Genomic DNA, 20,052 nt, shown 5'->3' with positions numbered 1-20,052 from the left:
CAGATCCCTGCATCAAAGCAGCAAAAAGCTTGATGAAGTTTGGTCTTTTGCTGGGTTTGAGGATGAAGTGTGTTTGTGATGAAGTGCTTTCTCTTGCAGACGTGCTTTAAGCAGTCCCAGCGATTTGCAGTACATCGGCTTTGACCAGGACAGAAAGCACAATAGCAGAAGGTACATTTACACCGACGTGTTTAAAGCTCCTTCCTGCTATTCATCTCGCGTCCCATCTTCCTCAGGCAGCCCAACCAGCAGCTTGCTGTAGAGAGCGAGAGCTACAGGTCGAAATGAGCCCCTTCCAGTAGCTATGAAGCCAGATGGCAGCACTCTGTTCTGGGCACTTAAATACCGACCTGCGTCACGTGAGGTAGACCAAAAAGAAAAATAATATCACATGTCAAGAGATGAACAGCAGAACGCAGTGCCCTCCTCCTGCTGGGAGCCGTTAGGTTTTGGAGTCTTCCTGCACACAGAGCTGTGAAATGGTCTTCTTGATGCGCAGAGCAGTGAGCCGTGCAGCACCGTTGGCGTACCAGCACTCCCGCATGATCCGGCCCATCACCCGCAGTGCCTGCAGTGTCATGGGGACAGGGGACAACACTGGGACATCAAACACAGCTCTCTGGAACTGCAGCATAACAGCCGTCCCATTCATTAAGACCCAACACTGACTGCCCTCTGGCTCACCGAGCAACTCTGTCTGCACCTAGAGAGGTTTCCTAAAGAACTGCTCTTACCTCACAGCTTTGCCACTGGTTTGGAATATTTGGTCGGAGCTTCTGCTCACAAACCACCCTTCTCATATCTTCTATCGAGGGATCAGAAGGCACGACGTCGTAGTAAGGCAGCTGGTACTCCTCAGTGATCCCTAGAGAGATGCAGCAGACACGTCACAAGATGCACAGCAGCTGCCCCAGGATAAAAGCATGGCTGATGTTTACATGGGCAACGAGAAAGAACAGAGCGACTTTTGTGGCCACCTCATTTCCCAGTGGAGAACAAATGCTCAGCAACAGATTTATTTCCACCTTCACATCCTGCCAAGATAATTGAGAGCGCAGGGCCGGGGACACAGCTCCTCTAATTGCTCTGTGTTTATCTGGGATAAAAGCAGTCTAGATTGCAAAATGCCAAGGACAGACAGCTCACCTCCGACACAACACCTCCGTGCTATCTCCCAGTACACCAGCCCAAGAGAGTAGATGTCTGCACGCTTGAAGGACTCAAAGATGTTGGTGTTCATCGCGTCATCCAGTATCTCGGGAGCCATGTACCTTTAAAGGGGACACAGGTCACAGAATCACACCCCGGCAGAATGGTTGGCTTGAAGGGCCCTGACAACCCCCCATCCCCTGCCTGGGCTGGCTGCCCCCTGTCCCACCCTGCTGCACCCATACCTCCTTGTCCCCACCCGCGGGTTCTGGGGGATGTCGATGGTGTTGAGCACGGAGTCGTGCTTCACTGCCAGCCCCAGGTCTGCGATGGCACAGCTCTCATTCCTCTTCACCAGGATGTTCTTGGACTTCAGGTCCCTGTGAGCGATCGCCGGTTTGCCTGTTCATGGGAAGGAGAGTGCTTGCTGTTCTGATGGCCACAAAGAGAACTGTAACGTAATGAGCAAGCAAAAGAAAAGCGATTGCAACCAGCTTTGGTGCTCTTCCTTGTAAAAGACATGGCAATCAATTCCATTCCAAGTAAAGCTCAGCTTGATGCTATCCAATTAAAAAACAGCAACAGCAACAAGACCTTGAAGGCGCTTCTGTTCAAATGTTTGTATATCAGGAACAAAACCGCAAAATTCCACTCCAAAGTCATGTAGGGAACTGCTCATCAGTGCACCCTCCAACGGCTGCTCCTACAGACACTCACTTGTGGTGACTGGAGCAGGCCAGGAGTGCCTGGCAGAGCCTGACCTGTGCTGCTGAGCCATTGTATAACAGCAGAGAGCTTTGTCTGATTATAGAGCAGATCCTCATGTCTGAAGGGTCAAGGAAGGGTCTGTTTGGGATGTCTCCCAAAAAAACAGTGCTGAAGCTCAGAAAATTTGCATTTTAAAAGCTGAGAGGACTGCAAACTCAGTCAGGCTGTTTCCTATCTTCTGTTTGCACTGCATCACGTACACTTAAACTAGGAGCATTTCTTGCACTGCAACAGCATGTAGAATGCTCTGCCAGCTAAGCATTTCTGCCAGCAGCACTGCAGTCCCTTAATGCAGGTGAAGGCAGAGGATCAGGAGGAGGAGCTCTCACCCTGCGTGCCCACGATCTCCATGTGCAGGTGTGCCAGGCCGCTGGCGATGGACAGTGCCAGCCTCACCATGCCCTCCGCCGTCACCGTGCCCCTGTTCAGGTAGTCAAACAGGGAGCCCTGCTCGTGGTACTCAGAGACGAGCCACAGCTGGGTCCAGGTCCCATTGTCTGTCGAGAGGAAGCAAGGAGATGCGGCTGCCTAAGAGAAGACACACGGAGGAGCCCTCCCTGCCCTTTGCCAGCGTCCACCCCAGCACACAGACTGCTCAGATGGTCCCAGAGCACCCAGAGCCCACTCCAGGCAATGCGCGGTGACGGTCCGCTTCCCAGCCAGCCCTCAGTTGTGAAATGGAATGAGGAAACGCCACCGTACCTTTGTTATCAGCAGCAATAAAGCCCAGGATGTTCTCATGTCTCAGCATAACCGTCTGATAAATCTCTGCCTCCCGGAACCAGGACCGCTCGTCTCTCGAGGAGAAGATTTTCACAGCCACGTCCTCCCCGCACCACTTCCCCCGCCACACCTCTCCGAAGCGGCCCTTCCCTACGATCTCCTGCAGAACGATGGTCCTCGCAATGGTTCTCTGTACGAGCAGAGGTAAGCCTGGTTCAAAAAGAAAGCACAGCATCACTGAAACACTTCAACAGCAGCTTTCCAAGGCCGAAGTCAGAGGTCTTCCAGTGAGTTGGCAGAGAACAACACTTCCCCAGATCAAGTTTTCAATTTTACTTTCCATCTGCAACACATCGCCCACTGCTTGGACATCCATCGCCCACTGCTGCACCCAGTGCAGCCCACGCCGCCCTGCGCTGCACAGAGCGCACACAGCTCAGCCCAGCTGCCCTGTGTCACCTCTAGAGATGGGCCATGTCCCCAGGGCTATGAACTACCAACAGCAATAACATTTTCCTCGCTTGGAGCACGCATACCCACGCTCTGCCCCTATGCCCGTGTCTGCTGGGAATGCAAAAGCCATCAGAATTAATAACATCCGACCTGCACTTGGTCTCTGCTGTGTACTCCTCTGAACAGGGTGTCATTTTCACACACGGAGCTGTGCATGTGCTCCTGGTTTCCCACTGGGCCGTGCCTCAGGCAGGCATGGAAAATATGGTCGACTAAACTCAGCACCCTTCACGTATTTTTCACCTATTAATAAGATTAAGCACAATATGTCTATTTTTTTCAGATAGATAAAAATCCTAGTTACAGCAGATTGGGCCACACAAACTAGATGTGCCACCAGTGCGATGAACTGGAACTTGGAGATCTGCTGATTGAGCATGTTCTCAGTAACAGCAGAGCAGGCAGGATATAAGAAGGAGAAAACATTACAAAGGTTGGGATTCTGCTCCAAAGAAGTGTGTGCAGTAATGGTATCCCGGAGCCTTCAGGAAGATCCTGCAGCACCTCTCTGACTCACCCAGCTCTGCGGCCAGCCACAACACATCAGCAGTAATGCCTCCTTTAGCACTGGCAGCAGACATCTGAATCACACTGCATTAACTTCTGTGCCAGAACAAGGGATTGAGCTTGGCTACCTGACAAGACCACCCACCAAGGCCCTGCTGCCCATGTGCAACCCTTGCTCAGCATGGGACTCACAGTGCCCACACTCAGGGTACTCGGCACAAGCATTGCCAGCACTTGGAACCTGCTTCAGGAACCTGCACTGGGAACTCCAGAGCTCCCTTCCAAACCAGATGGTTCAGGGATTCTGATGTCCCCAAAGGCCTCCAGGGGTGGTTTTGCAGTGGGACCAGACGATCTTAGTGATCTTTTCCAACTTTAATCACAGAACCATAGAATGCCTTAGAATCATAGAATCACAGAATCATAGAATGGCTTGGGTTGCAAAGGCCCACAGTGCTCACCAGTTCCAACCCCCTGCTGTGTGCAGGTCACCAACCAGCAGCCCAGGCTGCCCAGAGCCACATCCAGCCTGGCCTTGAATGCCTGCAGGGATGGGGCATCCACAGCCTCCTTGGGCAACCTGTTCCAGTGCCTCACCACCCTCTGGATGAAAAACTTCCTCCCAATATCCAACCTAAACCTCCTCTGTCTCAGTTTAAAACCGCTTCCCCTTGTCCTATCACCATCCACCTCACAAATAAACATTCCCCCTCCTGTTCATAAGTTCCCTTCAAGTACTGGAGGGAGGTTAGGTTGGATGGGACCTTAAAGATCATCTAGTTCCAACCCCCAGCAGCTCAGGCTGCCCTTGGCCCCATCTATGTCCTCGGGCACCTGCGGGGATGGGGCACCACACTGCCCTGAGCAGCCTGGAATGATTCTGTGATTCTATGGCCCAGCAGCAGGACAGATGCCGGCGGGTTGGAGATGCAGCTCAGGCAGACGCCCACATACCAGAGCCGGAGCCAGACGTCGTCATGTCGTAAATGAGGTCCCTGAGCGTCTTGCCCGCGCTGACCAGGTTGCACTCGGAGAGCGGCTCCTCCACGTTGGGCGGCTTCGTCCTGCCGCGGGCGCAGCGCCGGCCCTGGCAGCTGCAGGCAGCCAGCACTGCCACGAGGGACAGGACGCAGATGGGCACGGCCACTGTCACCGCCAGCACCACGGGACCCACGGCAGCACGGCCGGGGGACTCGGAGGCTTTAGGGAGAGACGAGGGAAGAGGTGGGAGAAACAGACGGTGAGTGAGGGACTGCTGGGGGCTGGGCTGTGCTGTGACCCGATGGCTCACAGCCCATGGGGAACAGGGTCCTGCCTGCTCCTTTGGGTTTGTGCAGCGCCAGCCCAGCCAAACACAGAGCCTTGGAGACGCTGCCTCCCTAACACCTAATGGGTGTGGGACACGCAAAGATCTAATGAGGCAGTAACAGGATTCCTAAGGCAGAACACTTGCAAAACTTGTGCCCACAAGCTGTTATTTTACAAGGGTCAGGAGATGGGATCGTCCCACACCACTTTCTGCTTTAAAATGACGTGGGAAAAGCACACAGCAAGAGGCTGCAGGAACACGTTACTGAGGGATTGCACATCCATACACAGACTCCTAAGGCCTAAGGAGTTGTGAATAATCTAAATAAACAAACAAACAAATAAATAATCGCTCAGAATCAAAACACACTGAAGCACAAATACCCCACAGCAGACCCACAGAATGTCAAAGCCTGGGGAACCGTGCGCCTCCCAGCCCACAGAGTCAGCCGCGGAGCAGCTATAGGACCCCAACAGCCTCTCTCCCTCCAGAGAGCACTCAGCAGTGTGCACACAGCACCTCTGGGGGCAGCAGGGCTCTTTGCACAGCCCCAGCATTGCTCTGTGTTGTGGAGGAGGAGGAAGAGGAAGGATGTGGAGCTCCCCAGCCCAGCACCGAAGGCTACGCTCCTCCAGGTGCAGTGACACCAGCAGCAGTTTCTCCCAGAGCAGAGCACAGTGCCAAGAAGTGCCCTCGCCCTCAGAGGTGCTGGGGCTGTGATCAGCTGTGCAGAGCTGCCTTCTTCCTTCTGCCCAGCTTCGAGCAGGGGAAAAAAGGAAACAGAGTGTTAACAACAGAGGTCTGCGTCTGTTCGCAGCGTGCAGCTCAAACCGCTCAGCAAATAAAAGTCGCCCCCTCTTGCTCAGGAGCTTTTTCTTCAGTACCTTCAGGAGGCTGTGCAGACGCGGGCGCTTCCTAGTGGCGGGGGTTGGTAAACACGTAGAGGAAAGACCCTTTAAAGCATCAGTTCCTGCCAGCTGCTGCTGAAAAACAGCACAGCTCAGAACGAAAAACTTGCTCGTCCTTAAAGCAGTGCGAACAGCATCCAAAGGAAAACGCTCAGGGAGGTGTGATGTGCACCGAGCGGGCAGCAACATGCAGCAGGGGGTCCTTCCATCCACGGCCTCTGGAGCCTGCCGTGCACACCCCCCAGCTCCTGCAGCCAGCAATGCTTCTTATCTGCTGGAAGCCGTGCAGGCAGTGCTACTGCAAAGCATCGGCCCCAGCTGCTCCGCTCCCTGAGCACCACCACATGTGGGTGCCAAGCACGTGGCAGACTGCACAGCCGTGCTGCTGGGATGCACAGGCAGGCTGCACAGGTTGAGCAGCACTGCTGGTGGGATGCTCTATGCCTGCTGCTCCATCCCCACCACATGCACACGGCTGCTGCTGCCAGACGAGGCTTTCCTTCACCAGCCGAGGTCCTCTATCCTCTCACCTCTGTCACTTTGCACCACTGCATACATCCACTGCTGCCACACATCTCCTTCCTGGCACTTCTCTCTCAGGGACACGGGAGGACTCAAGCACAGATGCACGTAGCCATTATGGGGGCTCAGTGAGATGTCCGTGAGGCAGAAACAAGATTCAGATGCATCCACTCACGAGGCTGACATCCAGCACCAGGGATGCAAACAGACACCAACTCCATGACCTAAGCAGCATTTTTGGAATGAAATGGACTTCAGCAACACTTACAGGTCTGCTCTGAGATTGCTGCTGCAGGCTGGGAGCTCGGGCACAGAAGGGGAGGGGTTGGAGGATGGGGTTCCTGGAACAGCTTGGGGTCTGCACTGAGCTCCTGGGGGACACAGAAGCCCCCTGCCCTGGAGGAGCAGCTGGAGCCCACAGCAGCCATCTCCTAGCACTGGTAGGGAAGACAAAGCACTGGTGGCAGCCACTTCAGTCGTGGCCAGGCCTGCACAGAGCACACATACGAGACTCGTGAATTACCAGCACTGTGATTTCTGCTGCACCTCCCAGCACTGACCCCACAGCACAGCTCCTGCAGCGCCCCAGCTCTGGGCTCAGAGCCAGCACCCGTGGGGCTGCTCCAAAAGCACATCCTAGGGAGGGACAAACAGTGCCAAACACACAGCACACGCCATACAAACAGCAATTTAGGACCAAATCACCAAATAAGTGTGGTAATGTTTACAGAATTGTGCAACGCTCAACTCTTTGGGAAATAAGAAAATCTCTCATGGATACCTAAAGCACTAAAATCAACACCATTAATCAAAACATGTTGCAATCTTATTTCCAATCTATTATTGACTTACTGATCAAGAATAGGCCCTGCAGATGTGCTGTCATGTATGAAACAAAAATAGAACATCTGGCAACCTCCAGCAATTTCACAATGTGGTGCAGCTCTCTTCCAAGTGGTGTAAACAGGAGTGCTTTCAGGCAGGAAAAAAGAAGGATGGCTCTCTTTGCTCCCATGGAAAAGACATTCTCTCACACAGCACCTGCCTGGCTTTTGACATGCCACCTTAAGACTCCCGAAAGCACAAAACTATTCATATTTACCAGACTTTTCAGAGATGGAAAAAGAAAACCAAAACCATTCTTTCCATTGCTGTAAGGAAATACATTGCATTTAATGCAGAGTTCCATGACTGCAGGCTTTCAGGACATCCAGAAAACAGCCGGGGAAGGGCTGCCGAAGGGTGCCGAGGTTCAAGGAAAGCCATCGGGGATACAGCTGTGAGATAAACAGAGCATTATCTAAATTGCTGTTTCCCTGCCCCTGCCCCCACCTTCCCTTCCGCTGGCTGTGCTCTTACAAATCCCCGCAGAGGACACGGATCTGGGACAGGCGAGGTGCGGGCAGCGAGCAGCGCACACGGCGCACGGAGCGGCCACGAAGGCTGCAGCACCGCCTGCAGGGCTTCTCGGGGCGGGCATCCCGAGGGCTGCGGCAGCGCTAAGCGCTGAACTGCATGGACATGAGGAGCCATCGAGTTCGGGCGGGGGGCACTGAGAGCTGGGCGCAGCACCTCCCCCTGCACCCCGCTTTTTCCAGTCCTGACCCCGTCCTGATGGCCAGGCGGCTGCAGACCGAACTGCCTCCGTCAGAAAACAAAGCAGAAAGAGGCCAACTGGATGAAGCTGCTGCAACACAACACAACCTGTAGTAACACACACTGTCAGCTCTGCACTCCAGCATTGGCTCCTGAACTCATCCACTCAGAGGAACCGAAGGGACCATGCAGAAGGGAGAAAAATATATTAAAATATCTCCCGGCCTGTCCTCTTTGTGCTCCATTCTCCATCCCCCCTGCTCTCATCCATCAGCACATTCTGGGAAGTTACTGGAAGGCCTCTTCACTCACTATCTGCAGCTTCCTCCTAAATCTGTTCTTGACCAATTAAGTGCTGGGGAAGCAAAGCGAAGCATTGTCATCCTGCTCAGTAACAGACAATTAATGCCAATTGTGTAAGGTTCACATTTCATAATGTGAAATTTGTAAAAGCTCTCATACAGCCATGTCCACTTCTTGAACACGGACACTTAGATGAATGGAATGCACAGATAAAGGTTTTGGTGTCTTGAGGCATTTTCAAGCAGGTAAATATAACAGAGTGCCATTATCCACAGAATGAGGACGGGCTGAGAGCTGGGGCTGAGCAGGTGGAGAAGAGAAGGCTGTGGGGTGACCTGGGAGCAGCCTGTCAGTATCTAGAAGGCAGAGATGAGAAAGAAGGGACAGATTCTATAGCAGGGTCTGCGGTGATAGAACAAGGGGAAATGGCTTCAAGCTCAAGGATGTAGGTTATATCTAAGGAAAAGGTCTTTTACAGTAAGGGTGGTGAGCACCAAACAGGTTGCCCAGTGATCTGGTTAATGCCCCGTCCCTGGAGACATTCAAGGCAAGGCTGCATGAGGCCCTGGGCAACCTGATGGAGCTGTGGTGTCCCTGTGCATTGCAGGGGACTTGGACTGGATGGACCTCAGAGATCCCTTCCAACTCTAAGATTCTATGACTCTATGTTTGTTCATACAAAATCTACAGATAATATTGAAAAGAGTGAGAGAGAGGCAGAGAACGTTGCCAGGCAATTAGTCTTCCAGTACAAACCATCTTTTCCACCAACATGGACATACACAAGGGACGTGTATTTCTAAATCCAGCTCTATCCCACCACTTCTCTCCCTGCTGCACATGCCCAGGTGTGAGCAGCAATGGGTGCCACCAGTGCCTCCACGCAGGCTGGGCAGCAGCAGGGAGAGCCATCAGTCACTTCTCATACCACTTGTTAACCCCACGGCTACTCATGCTGCCCCACAAAGCTCTGCCACTTTGTGAGGAAGGGCCGCTCAATATTGTGGTTTAAATAGCAGAAACCTGCGGTACATTCAGGGCAGCACAACGAAACCCCCATCACTGCAAACTACTTCTGCGCTTTGGAACGTATCGCCCCCTAATGCAAAAGCATGGTAACGAAATCCACGGCAGCGAGTGCACAAAAAGCAGATGGGAAACCTGCATCTGCCCCCGGAAAGGTTTGTCTTCACACGCTGTGAAAAGCTCAGCTCAGAACAGGAGCAGCCTCCTCTTGTGCAAAGCAGCAGTGGGAACTGTGCAGCTGAACACAGCACACAGGTGTGGCCCGAGGAATGCTTTGCTCTGATGGAGCCCGAACACAGCCGGCACACAGCTCCTCCTCTGCAGATACCCAAACCCACCGGGGGGCACTCCTGTGCGGCTGCTGTAGGGAATCGCTTCAGGTGGGTTGGACCAGAGAGCAGTTCCAGCCCTGCAGTGCCGTGATACAGCGAGGGCTGTGCGAAGAGGGGCTGCCAGGGGAGACCAGGAAACAAAGGACCTTGGCACTGTAACTTTCCGACTACCGTGAGCTCCCCCAAATGTTCAGAGGAAAGGACTCCGGCTAAAAATTGTCTCTGGTACTGAAACACAAAACCAGAGGTATCACAACCCAGCCCAAACACTGGGAACAGACATGTCTCCATGCTCAGCTGCAGGCAGCAGCTTCTCCCAGGCCGCAGCATCTCAGCATACACAAGTGTGGCGGTTTGTTTCTGCACATCTGGAGCTCAGCTACCACTGGCATCTCCCTTCTGCTGTCAGCTGGAAGATGTGCACCGGAACAACCCTCAGCCATGAGCAGCAGGCACGGCTCATTTCCATGGATGAGATTCACAGCTCTCCTCCCACCCTTTCCCTGTGGTCCCCTGCCTATAGCTCACATATCGAATGGTGTTACGGGAGCATTTCATCCTGCCAAGTATTAACAGAGCGCTTTCACTGTGCTGCTAACGATAGCAGCTTGAGTGCAAGTTGTAACTGTAAATTACGCATTAGTCCACATCTTTCTTACCTGTAAGATCTCTCACTGCTCTAAGTACATCAAAAGGTGTCATCTGATAAAGCTGAGTATTTGACAGCTTACTGTAAAGCTTGGATGAGATGCAAATCCTGGAGAGAAGTGTGAAGTATTTTACCAATAATTAAATCTAAAACCAGTGCAAACATTCATTTTTTAAAGGACCAAACCAACTCCATTGCACAGCAATGGCTCCGGCACTGTGCAGTGCACTCAGCTCCTCCATCCCCTGGAGGCAGGACTTTCATTCACATGGGGCTGGGCAGGGATTGCTGACACCGACTGAGCTCTGAGCAAGGCTGTCCCACGGGCTGTTCCCCTGCACCGCATGGGCCAAAAGCTGAAGGCAAACCTGCCTGCTTGCTGAGACACAAGGACTCCCCCCAGCAATGACAACCATACGCACCGCCCTCCCCCCGGCTTCAGTTCTGCTGCCAGCCCCCAGAGCAGCGCCCAGCCACGCTCTGCCCGCGCCCACGCAGGCACCGCAGCGCCGCAGCACGCACCTACGGGCAGGCGGAGGGTGATGTTGTTGCAGAAGTCGGTGTAGCAGCACTCGGTCTTGGTGATGTTCTTGGAGCTGTGGCAGAAGACCTGAGCGTTGAGCTCCGGCAGGGACACGCAGGATTTGATCACCTCCTCCTTGCCGTTGGTCAGCATGACCGAGGCCCAGCACGCTCCCTCCGTCTGGCAGGTGAAGTTGGTGTGCTCACACAGCTGGCACACGCACTGGAGCCCTGAAACACACGGTTCTGTGAGGGCAGGGTGAGCAGTGCTCCTGCAGCATCCTGCCCACCTGCCCTGCCCCACCACGGACTCGTGGGATGCATCCTGCACACCCTCACTGGGTCAGTGGCACCTGCAAGATGGAGCTTTGCTCTGTGGCACAACCTGGGGTCTGCACAGAATAAAAAAGCATGATCTTTGCACCACCCTGTTGCTTTGGGAACCAGGCCAGGCTGCAGAGCACTGTTTATTTTACTTAAAGATTCCCTGGAGGTTTTCAAGGCCAGATTAGACAGGGCCCTGGGCAGCCTGGTCTAGCATTAGGTGGGAAGGTTGGTGGCCCTGCATGTGGCAAGGGGGTTGGAGATTCATGATCCTTGAGGTCCCTTCCAACCCTGGCCATTCTGTGATTCTGTGACAACTAAAAAGCAAAACCACAAGGTGGCTCAAATCTCAGATGGCCTCCAGGGCCAGAAGAGCGCCATTCCATCGCTAAGCCACACTCAGGAAGGCAGCACAGCCCCACATGCGCTGCAGTCCTCCCTGCGGGGCACCACCCGCCCTAGCCAGGAGCTCCACCAGGCTGTGGCATCACACACATCTCACATCACACCCAGCCAGTGGAAGATGAAAGCACAGAGAGCCCACCGCTCCGTGTAACCTACTGCATCCAAAGCCCACATCTGGGGAGGGACGCAGCCGAGAGGCAGAGCTCTGACAGACATCACCACAAATCCAATTTCTGTCTCTGCCACACAATTTGTTGTCTTTACAGCAATCTTCATCCCGTGCTACAGGGAACAGCTTGTGGTGTTTATCCTCAGCTCGGACCCTACAAACTTCCCTGGCACCATATGTCCGTGTTTATCCCACCCGCAGGCAGGCAGGGCGCATCGCCGGCTGCAGCTCTGTGCAGGGAGCGAGCACAGCCACCCAGTGAGCTGCCCTGACATACATCATCGTGGTCCTGGGCTGGGCAGGGGTGAGACCCAGCACATCCAGGGAAATGAGACATCAGGAGGGAAAACACTTCGTCACTGATGCTGCAAAACAAAAGCATTACTTGAGAAAATGAAAACAAACTGCTGCTGCAGGGTCTTCAGTGATTCAGATGTGCCATTATGCTGTTTTCTCTCACCTTCTCAAGGCTAAAAATAAAATAGGAAATGGTCTTTTCAATGCCATTCACAGTAGATAACTGTTTTATCTATACCCTGGCACTCTGTGGGTGGCTTCAGATGAGCGCAGGGGGAGAGAAGGGCGCCCCAGAGCCCTGTGAGCCCACTCTGACCGAGCTGAGGCCATCAATTACTGCCCAAATGAAGGGCTTCACCCTTCCACCTGGAGCCTGTTCACAGCCGGGGGCTGGTGCTCTCATACACAGTGTCCAACAGCCAGCTCACTCAGGGAGAGTGAAGCACTGCTGCATGAAGTTTGGCTTTTCCTGCTGCTGTGCTCAGAGTGGTCTGTTGGAGAGCCCAGATCCATTTTTCCTGTTAGTTCTGAACGTTTTGCTTGAAACTGACCCGTCCAATTCACTGCCCACAGCTGAAATCAGGGCTCTTCCCCACAGAGCTCTTTCAGCAAGACACCATTTCACCACGCAGAACAAAAAGTTCATGGGTACAAACTGTCAGCACAGACCCACCACAATACCGCTGCTTCTGAACGCGGAGGTGTTCAGCCCCCAGATGAACCCCCGCCCCAGCAGAACACATCAGAGCCCCTCCACCAGCTCCTTCCAGCTCTGCTCTGGTCCTGACGGTCCCCACTGCCATCACCCTGTCCCATTTGTCCCCTGAGCAGCCCTTCAGCCACGCAGTGCTCCTGCAGCCAGCCTGCAGTACTGCACAGCGTGCAGAAGAGGAGGGCAGAGGGACGAGAAGGGCTTAAAAGGAAAGGATCAAAGGGGCAGGAGGAAAACACGCTCCCAGATTTCAAAACAAGGCAATCTTAATGCAGTAACAAGAACAACTCTGTTATTTACTCAAGCATGGCAACATTTCCCTTAACACACTGCATTCTCTTGTTGAGAAATTAGGAGAAAGAGGACAAGAGAAATCCTGTGGCCTCGCAGAGCTATGCCAGGCATCCAGCAGCCTCTGGCCCCACATGCAGCCCTCCCACAGCCCCACGTCCCCACACAGGGATGGGCTGGGCCCTGGGGCTGCACGGCCTCTGCCCTGCAGAGCAGTCGGTGCTGACCTTACCCAGAGGGGCTGCAGTGCCAGGAGGGGCAGCGGGTGGCTTCACAGTACCAAACTCACGAGGAAAGCAACTTCTAGCTAAAGAGGCTGTGTAGAATGGGTGCTCCCTGCTTTGGCATCCTTAAGGGTGTTTTTTCTTCTGCTCTTGCTATAGGAATTGCAACAGATGGAAGAACACGAGTTCAGACACCGGCTGAAGGACAGCAGCAAACAGTTAAAGCGAGCAGAGATATGCAGTGCGGGTTTGGAAGTTAAATGGAAAGAAAGGAGCACACATGTGGCATAGACTGACCGGCAGTGTGGCAAAAGCATGGGCTGAGGCTGCAGGAGGAGGGGACTTGCTGCCTCCTGTGAGCTCTGCATTTAGCGCAGACTCCTCACTATGCAGATTAGCACGGCAGTAATCCTCCATTAAGCCATAATCTGGCACTATCCACAACGGTGAGCAGATCCTGACTGTGCCTACCAGGCAGCAGAGTGCCTCAAAACGAAATCTGAGTGCAGACGTGCAAAGAAATGTGCTGCCGTGGGGCAGAGCCGCTCTCACCTTTACCACGAGGCCGTCCCGTTCCTCTCCGAGCAGCCCTGCACAGCATCTTACAGCCACGTGCAGCTGCATGTGGCAGTGGCCCCATGTCTGCTACTGCTATGTGCTGCCCGATGGCCCCATCCCCAACAGGAGGAGCAGGGAAGCACCGCCGGCACTGGGCCAGGCCTCGGTGGCATGTTGCAATGGACACAGAGCCTGAAAGGCACGGAGCAGGTGGGGGGGTGAGACCAGCTCAGAATTGGGCTCTTCTGCAGAGTCTTATAAAGAAATTGTGGCTCACACTGAGAAGATGAATGGGATCAGACCCTTTCCCCAACAGCATGAGGTGTAGGTCTTACCTCCACCACTTAGGATAAATCATCACAGAATCACAGAGTTGTTAGGCTGGAAAAGCCCTCTCGGATCCCCACGCCCCTCCCCAGCCCAGCCCCTGGAGAACGGGTGCCCTTGGAAACCCGGCTTTGAAGATGAAGATATGGATGTTTTGAAACTGCTGCAATAAGAAGAGCAAAGTATTTCAGATCAGCACTTTGAAACCTGAAGTATCTCTGTTTTGCCCCATTCCACAGAGCCCACATACGTGCCGAGGGAGGAGGCACTGAGGTGTGGATTCTGCATCCAGCTCAGGTTGTCTGCAATCCAGCTCTTCAATATGTGTTACTTACTCTTGCCGCTGCCGAACTGAAGATGAACCAACAACAGAGAGGTAAAATGCCACTTGCATAAGAAGAACAGAACATGCAAAGATCTGGAGATGTGCTGGAGAAGATCAGTTCAGGAGCCACATCCAGCACAGAAGTGCTGCCTCTTCGGGCTCCAGCTCGGACTTTGCTCTGTGCAGGGCTGTGAAGGGCAGCTCAGAGCCTGACAGCAGAGAGCTGCGAGGGGGGAAGCATTTCTGACCTGGGATGGAGTTATTACCCAAGCAGCTCGCCCTGTTATCTGCTCCCTGCTCACTTCTCACCTCCACGTCGCTGCTCTGTAACCCCCAATGGTACTGAGTGCTCCTCAGGCAGAGCACGGGTCTGGACTGAGCCCTGGACAGCCATCCACACCAGGTCAGACTGAGCTCTGACAGCCATCCACAGTGGGTGCTGAGGCCCTGAACCCACCCCATACTGTGCCCCACCACATCCCACCCACAGCTGCTCATCTGACCGCTGCCCACAGACTGCGCGGTGCTCACAGCACCAGGACTGGCACCCAGCACAACCCAACTCATTGACCTTTAAGCACTTGGCATTCTCACTGCTTTATTATTAAACCTTTTATTAATATTATTATTGTTAAAGCTTTCCTTTTGTAAAAGCAATGGAAAAGAGCATCAGCTCTCACAGCCGTGCGAAGAGCAGCACAGCCATGCCTTGGTACAGAGCAGCACATCAAATCCTCCAGCAAAGGGGTACAACTGCTTTGCCACCACAGTACATAGGGGTGCTTTCTGCTTTTGGTACATCACCACAGGCATTTTCCACATTCCACAACAAACTGCACTACAGAACCTGCCATAGGGCACCTCCACAACTGCTTTTATCAACAGCTGTGTGTTTTGCAGTAGGGGAAAGACAAAGAGCTAAAATTTGGTTGGTTGGATTTTAACACTGCACTTATTGCATAGCAAGAGCCCAGTTCCATGCTGTTCTCATTCATTTATCCCTGTTTGGCAGTTTTCAGCTGCAACCTGTTCCGAGTGGGGATCCACCTCTCCCAAATGCACAGCGTGTCTGAGGAGTGCCTCAAGAAATGGGAGCAGTGCTGACATTGGGTGCCTGGTGAGCCCCCAGGCAGCACTGTGCAGCTCCCACCCCTCACTCCACAGCCCCTCCGGCACCTCGGGCAGCACAGGAAGGACTGCCAGCACTGAGCACAAGGCAGGCAGAGGAGATGGATAGCAAAGGTGGTGAGCAAAGGATTAAACTGCCAATAAACCCAAACAGAACCCAGCGCAGACCTGAGAATGAGCCCGAATTTCAAGTGAATCCATCTGAGGGATGAGAACATACAGAACAGTGGGACAGCTCACCGTATCTGCAGCAAAACTCTTCCCCTCTTAACCCTACAAACGTTCCAAGCACTGAGAAGCAGTGATGGCTCCTTCGGAAGAACAGAGAACAAACCTACAGCAATCCAAGAGAAAAAGCCATGCAATTGAATACATTAAAGCCATGCGTTGAATACAACAATAAAGCCAACTCCTCTTTCCCACGAGGGATCACACAAGCCCTTGGACATGAGAGGCTTTGTCCCTTCCCATCAGCTGGGGCTGCAACCACCTCTGCGGCAGCAATCCGAGTATCACACCATGAAACTTTCCCATGAGAGAAAAGCAAACTGCAGAGAGCCTAACAGAGTAACTGAGATCTGTTCTACTGCACGCTGTGCTGCTGCACCTTAAAGATAAAGGTCACTCTGTAAGCCTGCAGCTGAGACCCAGGGTTAGCTTTTAAAGGAAAGAACGAGTAGAGTGAACACCCCGTAGTGCTGTGAGGGAAGCAGCTGGCTTGGGAGAGGGCAGAGCAGGACATTGCTCCGCTGGTGGGGATGGGATGGGACGGGACACGCCACTACCTCCGAGCCCCAGGGGAACACCAAGCGAATGCTAACACACTGCAGGACGAGATGCAGCCAGTACGGCCCGTCAGAACCCCCCGATCAGGAATTTGAGAGACATCAGTGCCGGGGAGCGTGGGCTGGAACCAGCGCCGGACCGGCAATTCCCCGTAAATCCCACCTGACCTATTTCTGGCGGATACACGTTGATCATAATTAAATGCATTAAGCTCTTTAACCTCCCGAGAAACAACGCTGACCCCGGCCAGGCGGCGGCACAGCGTTCGGAGTGCCGGGCCGGGGGTCGCGGGCACCGAACGGCCCCGAGCGGCCCCGCCGCCCCCCGCCGCCCCCTACCTGCGCACAGCCACACGGCGGCGCCCAGCAGCGGCAGCGCCGCCCGCAGCGCGGAGTTCGGTGCCCGCCGCATCGCCGCGCATCCAAGCCGGGGCCGCAGCCCGCAGCCCCGCGTCCCGCCGGCCGCTCCGTGCTATACGCGGCGGGGAGGGGCCGCCCGGCACCACCTTCCCCTCGGCCACCGGGCCGAGCCCGCCCGCGGGAGGTGCTGCCGGCGGCCCCGCCCGGGCCGGGGCTGGGGGCGGGCAGTGCCGGGAGGGGCGGCCCCGCACCGCACCGCACCGCAGAGGGCAGCGCGGGTTGGTGCCCGGCTCTGCACGGAGGTGCGCTTCAGCATCTCTCCGGTCGGCGCTCGGTCAGAGCGCTCCGCGGACGCCGACGCGCCTCGGCAGCCGAACCGCTCTCCGCATCGTTCAGGTTGGAAAAGACCGCCGCGGTCACGAAGTCCAACACCGCTTCTCCATCATCCCGGTATCTAATCCGTGCTGAGGGCCTCAGAAGAATTCTCCTTTCGGCCTCACGAGCTGTCCCGTATGCCACAAACTGCCAGGGAGATTTTTTACCCCGCTGTGCCTCGTCGGTACCGAAGGGCACCATCAGAAGTCAATCATGCTGCAGACGTAGCCAAGTAAATTCTAACGGGGCCGCAGGCACAGGCTGTACCCTAAGTCAGCTGTAGGTGTTGTATGCTCTGCGTGTCTGTGTTTGCTGTAAGATAAAGCCACTCCCAAGAGCCCGGTTCCCCAGGGCTGTTACATGAATTTCTACTGCTGCCAATTAAGTAGCACTTTCCATGAAGTTCTTATTATTATTACTATATCTCCATTAAGTCTTTTGGACATAACAGAAAATTGCAGCGTGATATCACCAGCACAAAACCCAAAGCACTTGTGGTTCATGTCAAAAAAGTAACAAAATAAAAACTGAAATGAACTCTTTCACCCAAACAGCACTCACAGCCACTTGGTTTGCTTCTCCTCAGCCTCGGTTCTCTCTGAATCAATCGGTTCTGCAATTCCATTCTGGCCTATTGCAGCCCACTGTGTTCTACCTGACTTGTCCCAGTGAGTTCATAGAGGATCCATAATGGGATAGACAGACAAACAAACAAAAACAAATAAATTAAAAAAACATCTGTTGCTCTTGATCATGTATTTTCCTTAATCACTTGTTCAGGACCCTCTCAACCCAACCGTCCTATAGCTCAGTGATCCCCAAGGACCTTCCCAACCCAACCATTCGATGACTCCCCCTGCAGCTGGAAGCGACATTCCAGCCCCCAGGAAGGACCCGGCTCAGTGCAGGGCTCTCTGTGCCCCTTTATGAGAGGGGCATCCAAGGGAGGAGGCCTTGAGGAGGGGCACCAAGGAACACAACAACACAGCATGCAATGAAAGGAGCACAACTGCCTTCCTCACCTGCTGCCTCTGCACTCCAGCACAGCCCCAGGGACCTTCCCAGGGCACTGAACACCACACTGCCCCCCAGGCTACAGGGATGCCGGCTCTTCTCCTTCCCCCCAGACCTGAAGGATGAGGGCTCAGGTCGGGCAGGCTGGCTTGGAAGCCAGTAGAGCAAACAGAGTGGATTTGTTCAGTGCTGTGGGTTTGTTCCCTTAATTTCATCACAGACTTACCTGAATTAATGTGCTCAGATTAACGTTATTTGATTTCAGTGCTTCTTCAAGAGCACTTTGTCACAAGAAAAATCACTTGACTGAATGCTTCCAGAAAGACTGTGAATTAACCTCTTCCAAAATAAAACTTAAGATACAGACAAAATCCAAAAAGTCCAGAATTGCACAGCCATTGGCTAAGACCAAAAATAGTTGCTCTCCTACAATTCTACCCTACAAGCACAATTTATGGACAGAAACTTACTCTGCACGTGCAACCAGTCGATATTCTTGAGAACTGCACTGCCACAGAGATAAGGGTAAGAAGTGACTTAATTCCACGCTTTGGGTTTGCTATTTAACTGCCAGGTTCCATACAACATCTCCCATATAACTCTGGCGGTGACGCCTGGCAGTGATGTCACCTCTGCACCAAACCAAAGCCATCAGACTGAGGTGGTGCACAACGATGTGAGGTTGCTTCCCTCAGACACCAATGAGAGCACGGCGCGATGCGAGCCGCGCTGTGACGGCATCACACGAGGCTGTGCTGCAAAACTCAGTGGACAGCTTAAAAGCAGGCAGGCTGTGGGTGCTGTTCTTCACTGGCTCTGCAGCAGAGGTCTTCCAGCAGAGCCATCCCAGCAGGACAGCCCTGTTCTCCATTGCTGAAAGAGGAGGGCCCACTGCACAGCAGCCCTGAGCAGCGCCGGCTTCCCAGAACTGAAGGAGCCGACCTGAAATCCCAGCACCTCCAGGCTCCTGTTTTCCAGGGCAGCTCTCACCTCCTAGCATTGGTTCAACATAGTGTTTTCCAGGCCAAGAGGCTCACTGCAATCCGCTCTCAGCTGAACGTGCTCCATTTCAGAGCACTTTTATCCCCACGTTGTGATGAGGGCAGATTTGCACCGGGAGCAGCAGAGGAGCAGCTGACTGAGAGCAGAACAACTTTCAGCAGGAAGCGCTCAGATGAGAAATCCTCATTTCATGGTAGCAGCAGAACACCATGGCACGAGAAGGGCTGGGGCTGCCTGTCTGCAAAGGCACAACGAGCCCGGAGCTGCATGCTCACACCTCCGGTGCTGCTGGGGTCACTGCAGGAGCTGCCCCTTCCCCAGCACTAAATGTGGCTGTGCTCACAGCCCACTGCAGCCACGGAGTTCGGGGAGCTGCCTGGCAGGGCGACACTGCTGTCTGCAGCCCAGGGTGCAAAGCACTCAATGCTGCACTACAGAAAATGGTTCCATTCCACTGGAATTGTTTTTTCTTCTGCCACAAAATGAGCTCTGTTCCAACACATCTACAAAATCAATGGCACAGAACCCCACACAGGATGGGGTAAGTTATTTTTAATGCACTGCTGAGAAAAATCACTCAGAAGAGTGATTACTGGGGACAAATCAAACAGCTCTGAGGTTTTGTGCTGGGCTTTGGATTGCTGGCTTTTTGGGGTTGTTTGTTTTCAAACAAACAATATGGTTGAATACTAATTAACAGCTTGGAGACATAAATTAATATATGTATTGGTATATAAGTTTTTCAGCCAGAGGGTGGTGAGGCACTGGAACAGGTTGCCCAAGGAGGCTGTGGATGCCCCATCCCTGCAGGCATCCAAGGCCAGGCTGGATGTGGCTCTGGGCAGCCTGGGCTGCTGGTTGGCGACCTGCACACAGCAGGGGGTTGGGACTGGATGAGCATCATGGGCCCGTGCAACCCAGGCCATCCT

General features: G+C 53.8%; 1 protein-coding gene across 1 annotated transcript; it reads right to left on the bottom strand.

Annotated features, from left to right (window-relative positions):
* On the bottom strand, positions 1 to 16,805 carry ACVR1C (activin A receptor type 1C). Its single transcript, XM_090143435.1, has 9 exons — positions 16,712 to 16,805; positions 10,828 to 11,058; positions 4,615 to 4,860; positions 2,620 to 2,850; positions 2,247 to 2,414; positions 1,395 to 1,551; positions 1,147 to 1,271; positions 735 to 865; positions 1 to 568 (listed from the first exon to the last, which is right to left on the bottom strand). The coding sequence occupies exons 1-9, from the start codon at positions 16,782 to 16,784 to the stop codon at positions 443 to 445; spliced, it is 1,488 nt and encodes a 495-aa protein (XP_089999561.1). The 5' UTR covers positions 16,785 to 16,805; the 3' UTR covers positions 1 to 442.
* Positions 16,806 to 20,052: the final 3,247 nt, after the last annotated feature.

The sequence above is a fragment of the Phasianus colchicus genome, chromosome 7, assembly GCF_987193195.1.
Source record: "Phasianus colchicus chromosome 7, bPhaCol1.hap1.1, whole genome shotgun sequence".
Taxonomy (NCBI): Eukaryota; Metazoa; Chordata; class Aves; order Galliformes; family Phasianidae; genus Phasianus; species Phasianus colchicus.
This window is presented reverse-complemented; position numbering and strand designations above follow the sequence as displayed.

Bases quoted from the DNA above. Each gene is read 5' to 3' on its own strand.
- ACVR1C (XM_090143435.1), bottom strand. From the start codon at position 16,784: ATGCGGCGGGCACCGAACTCCGCGCTGCGGGCGGCGCTGCCGCTGCTG. The intron at 4,861-10,827 runs GTGCGTGCTGCG...CTCTCCCTAAAG, and splicing joins CACCCTCCGCCTGCCCGTAG to CCTCCGAGTCCCCCGGCCGT. The intron at 1,272-1,394 runs GTATGGGTGCAG...TCCCCTTTAAAG, and splicing joins CCGCGGGTGGGGACAAGGAG to GTACATGGCTCCCGAGATAC.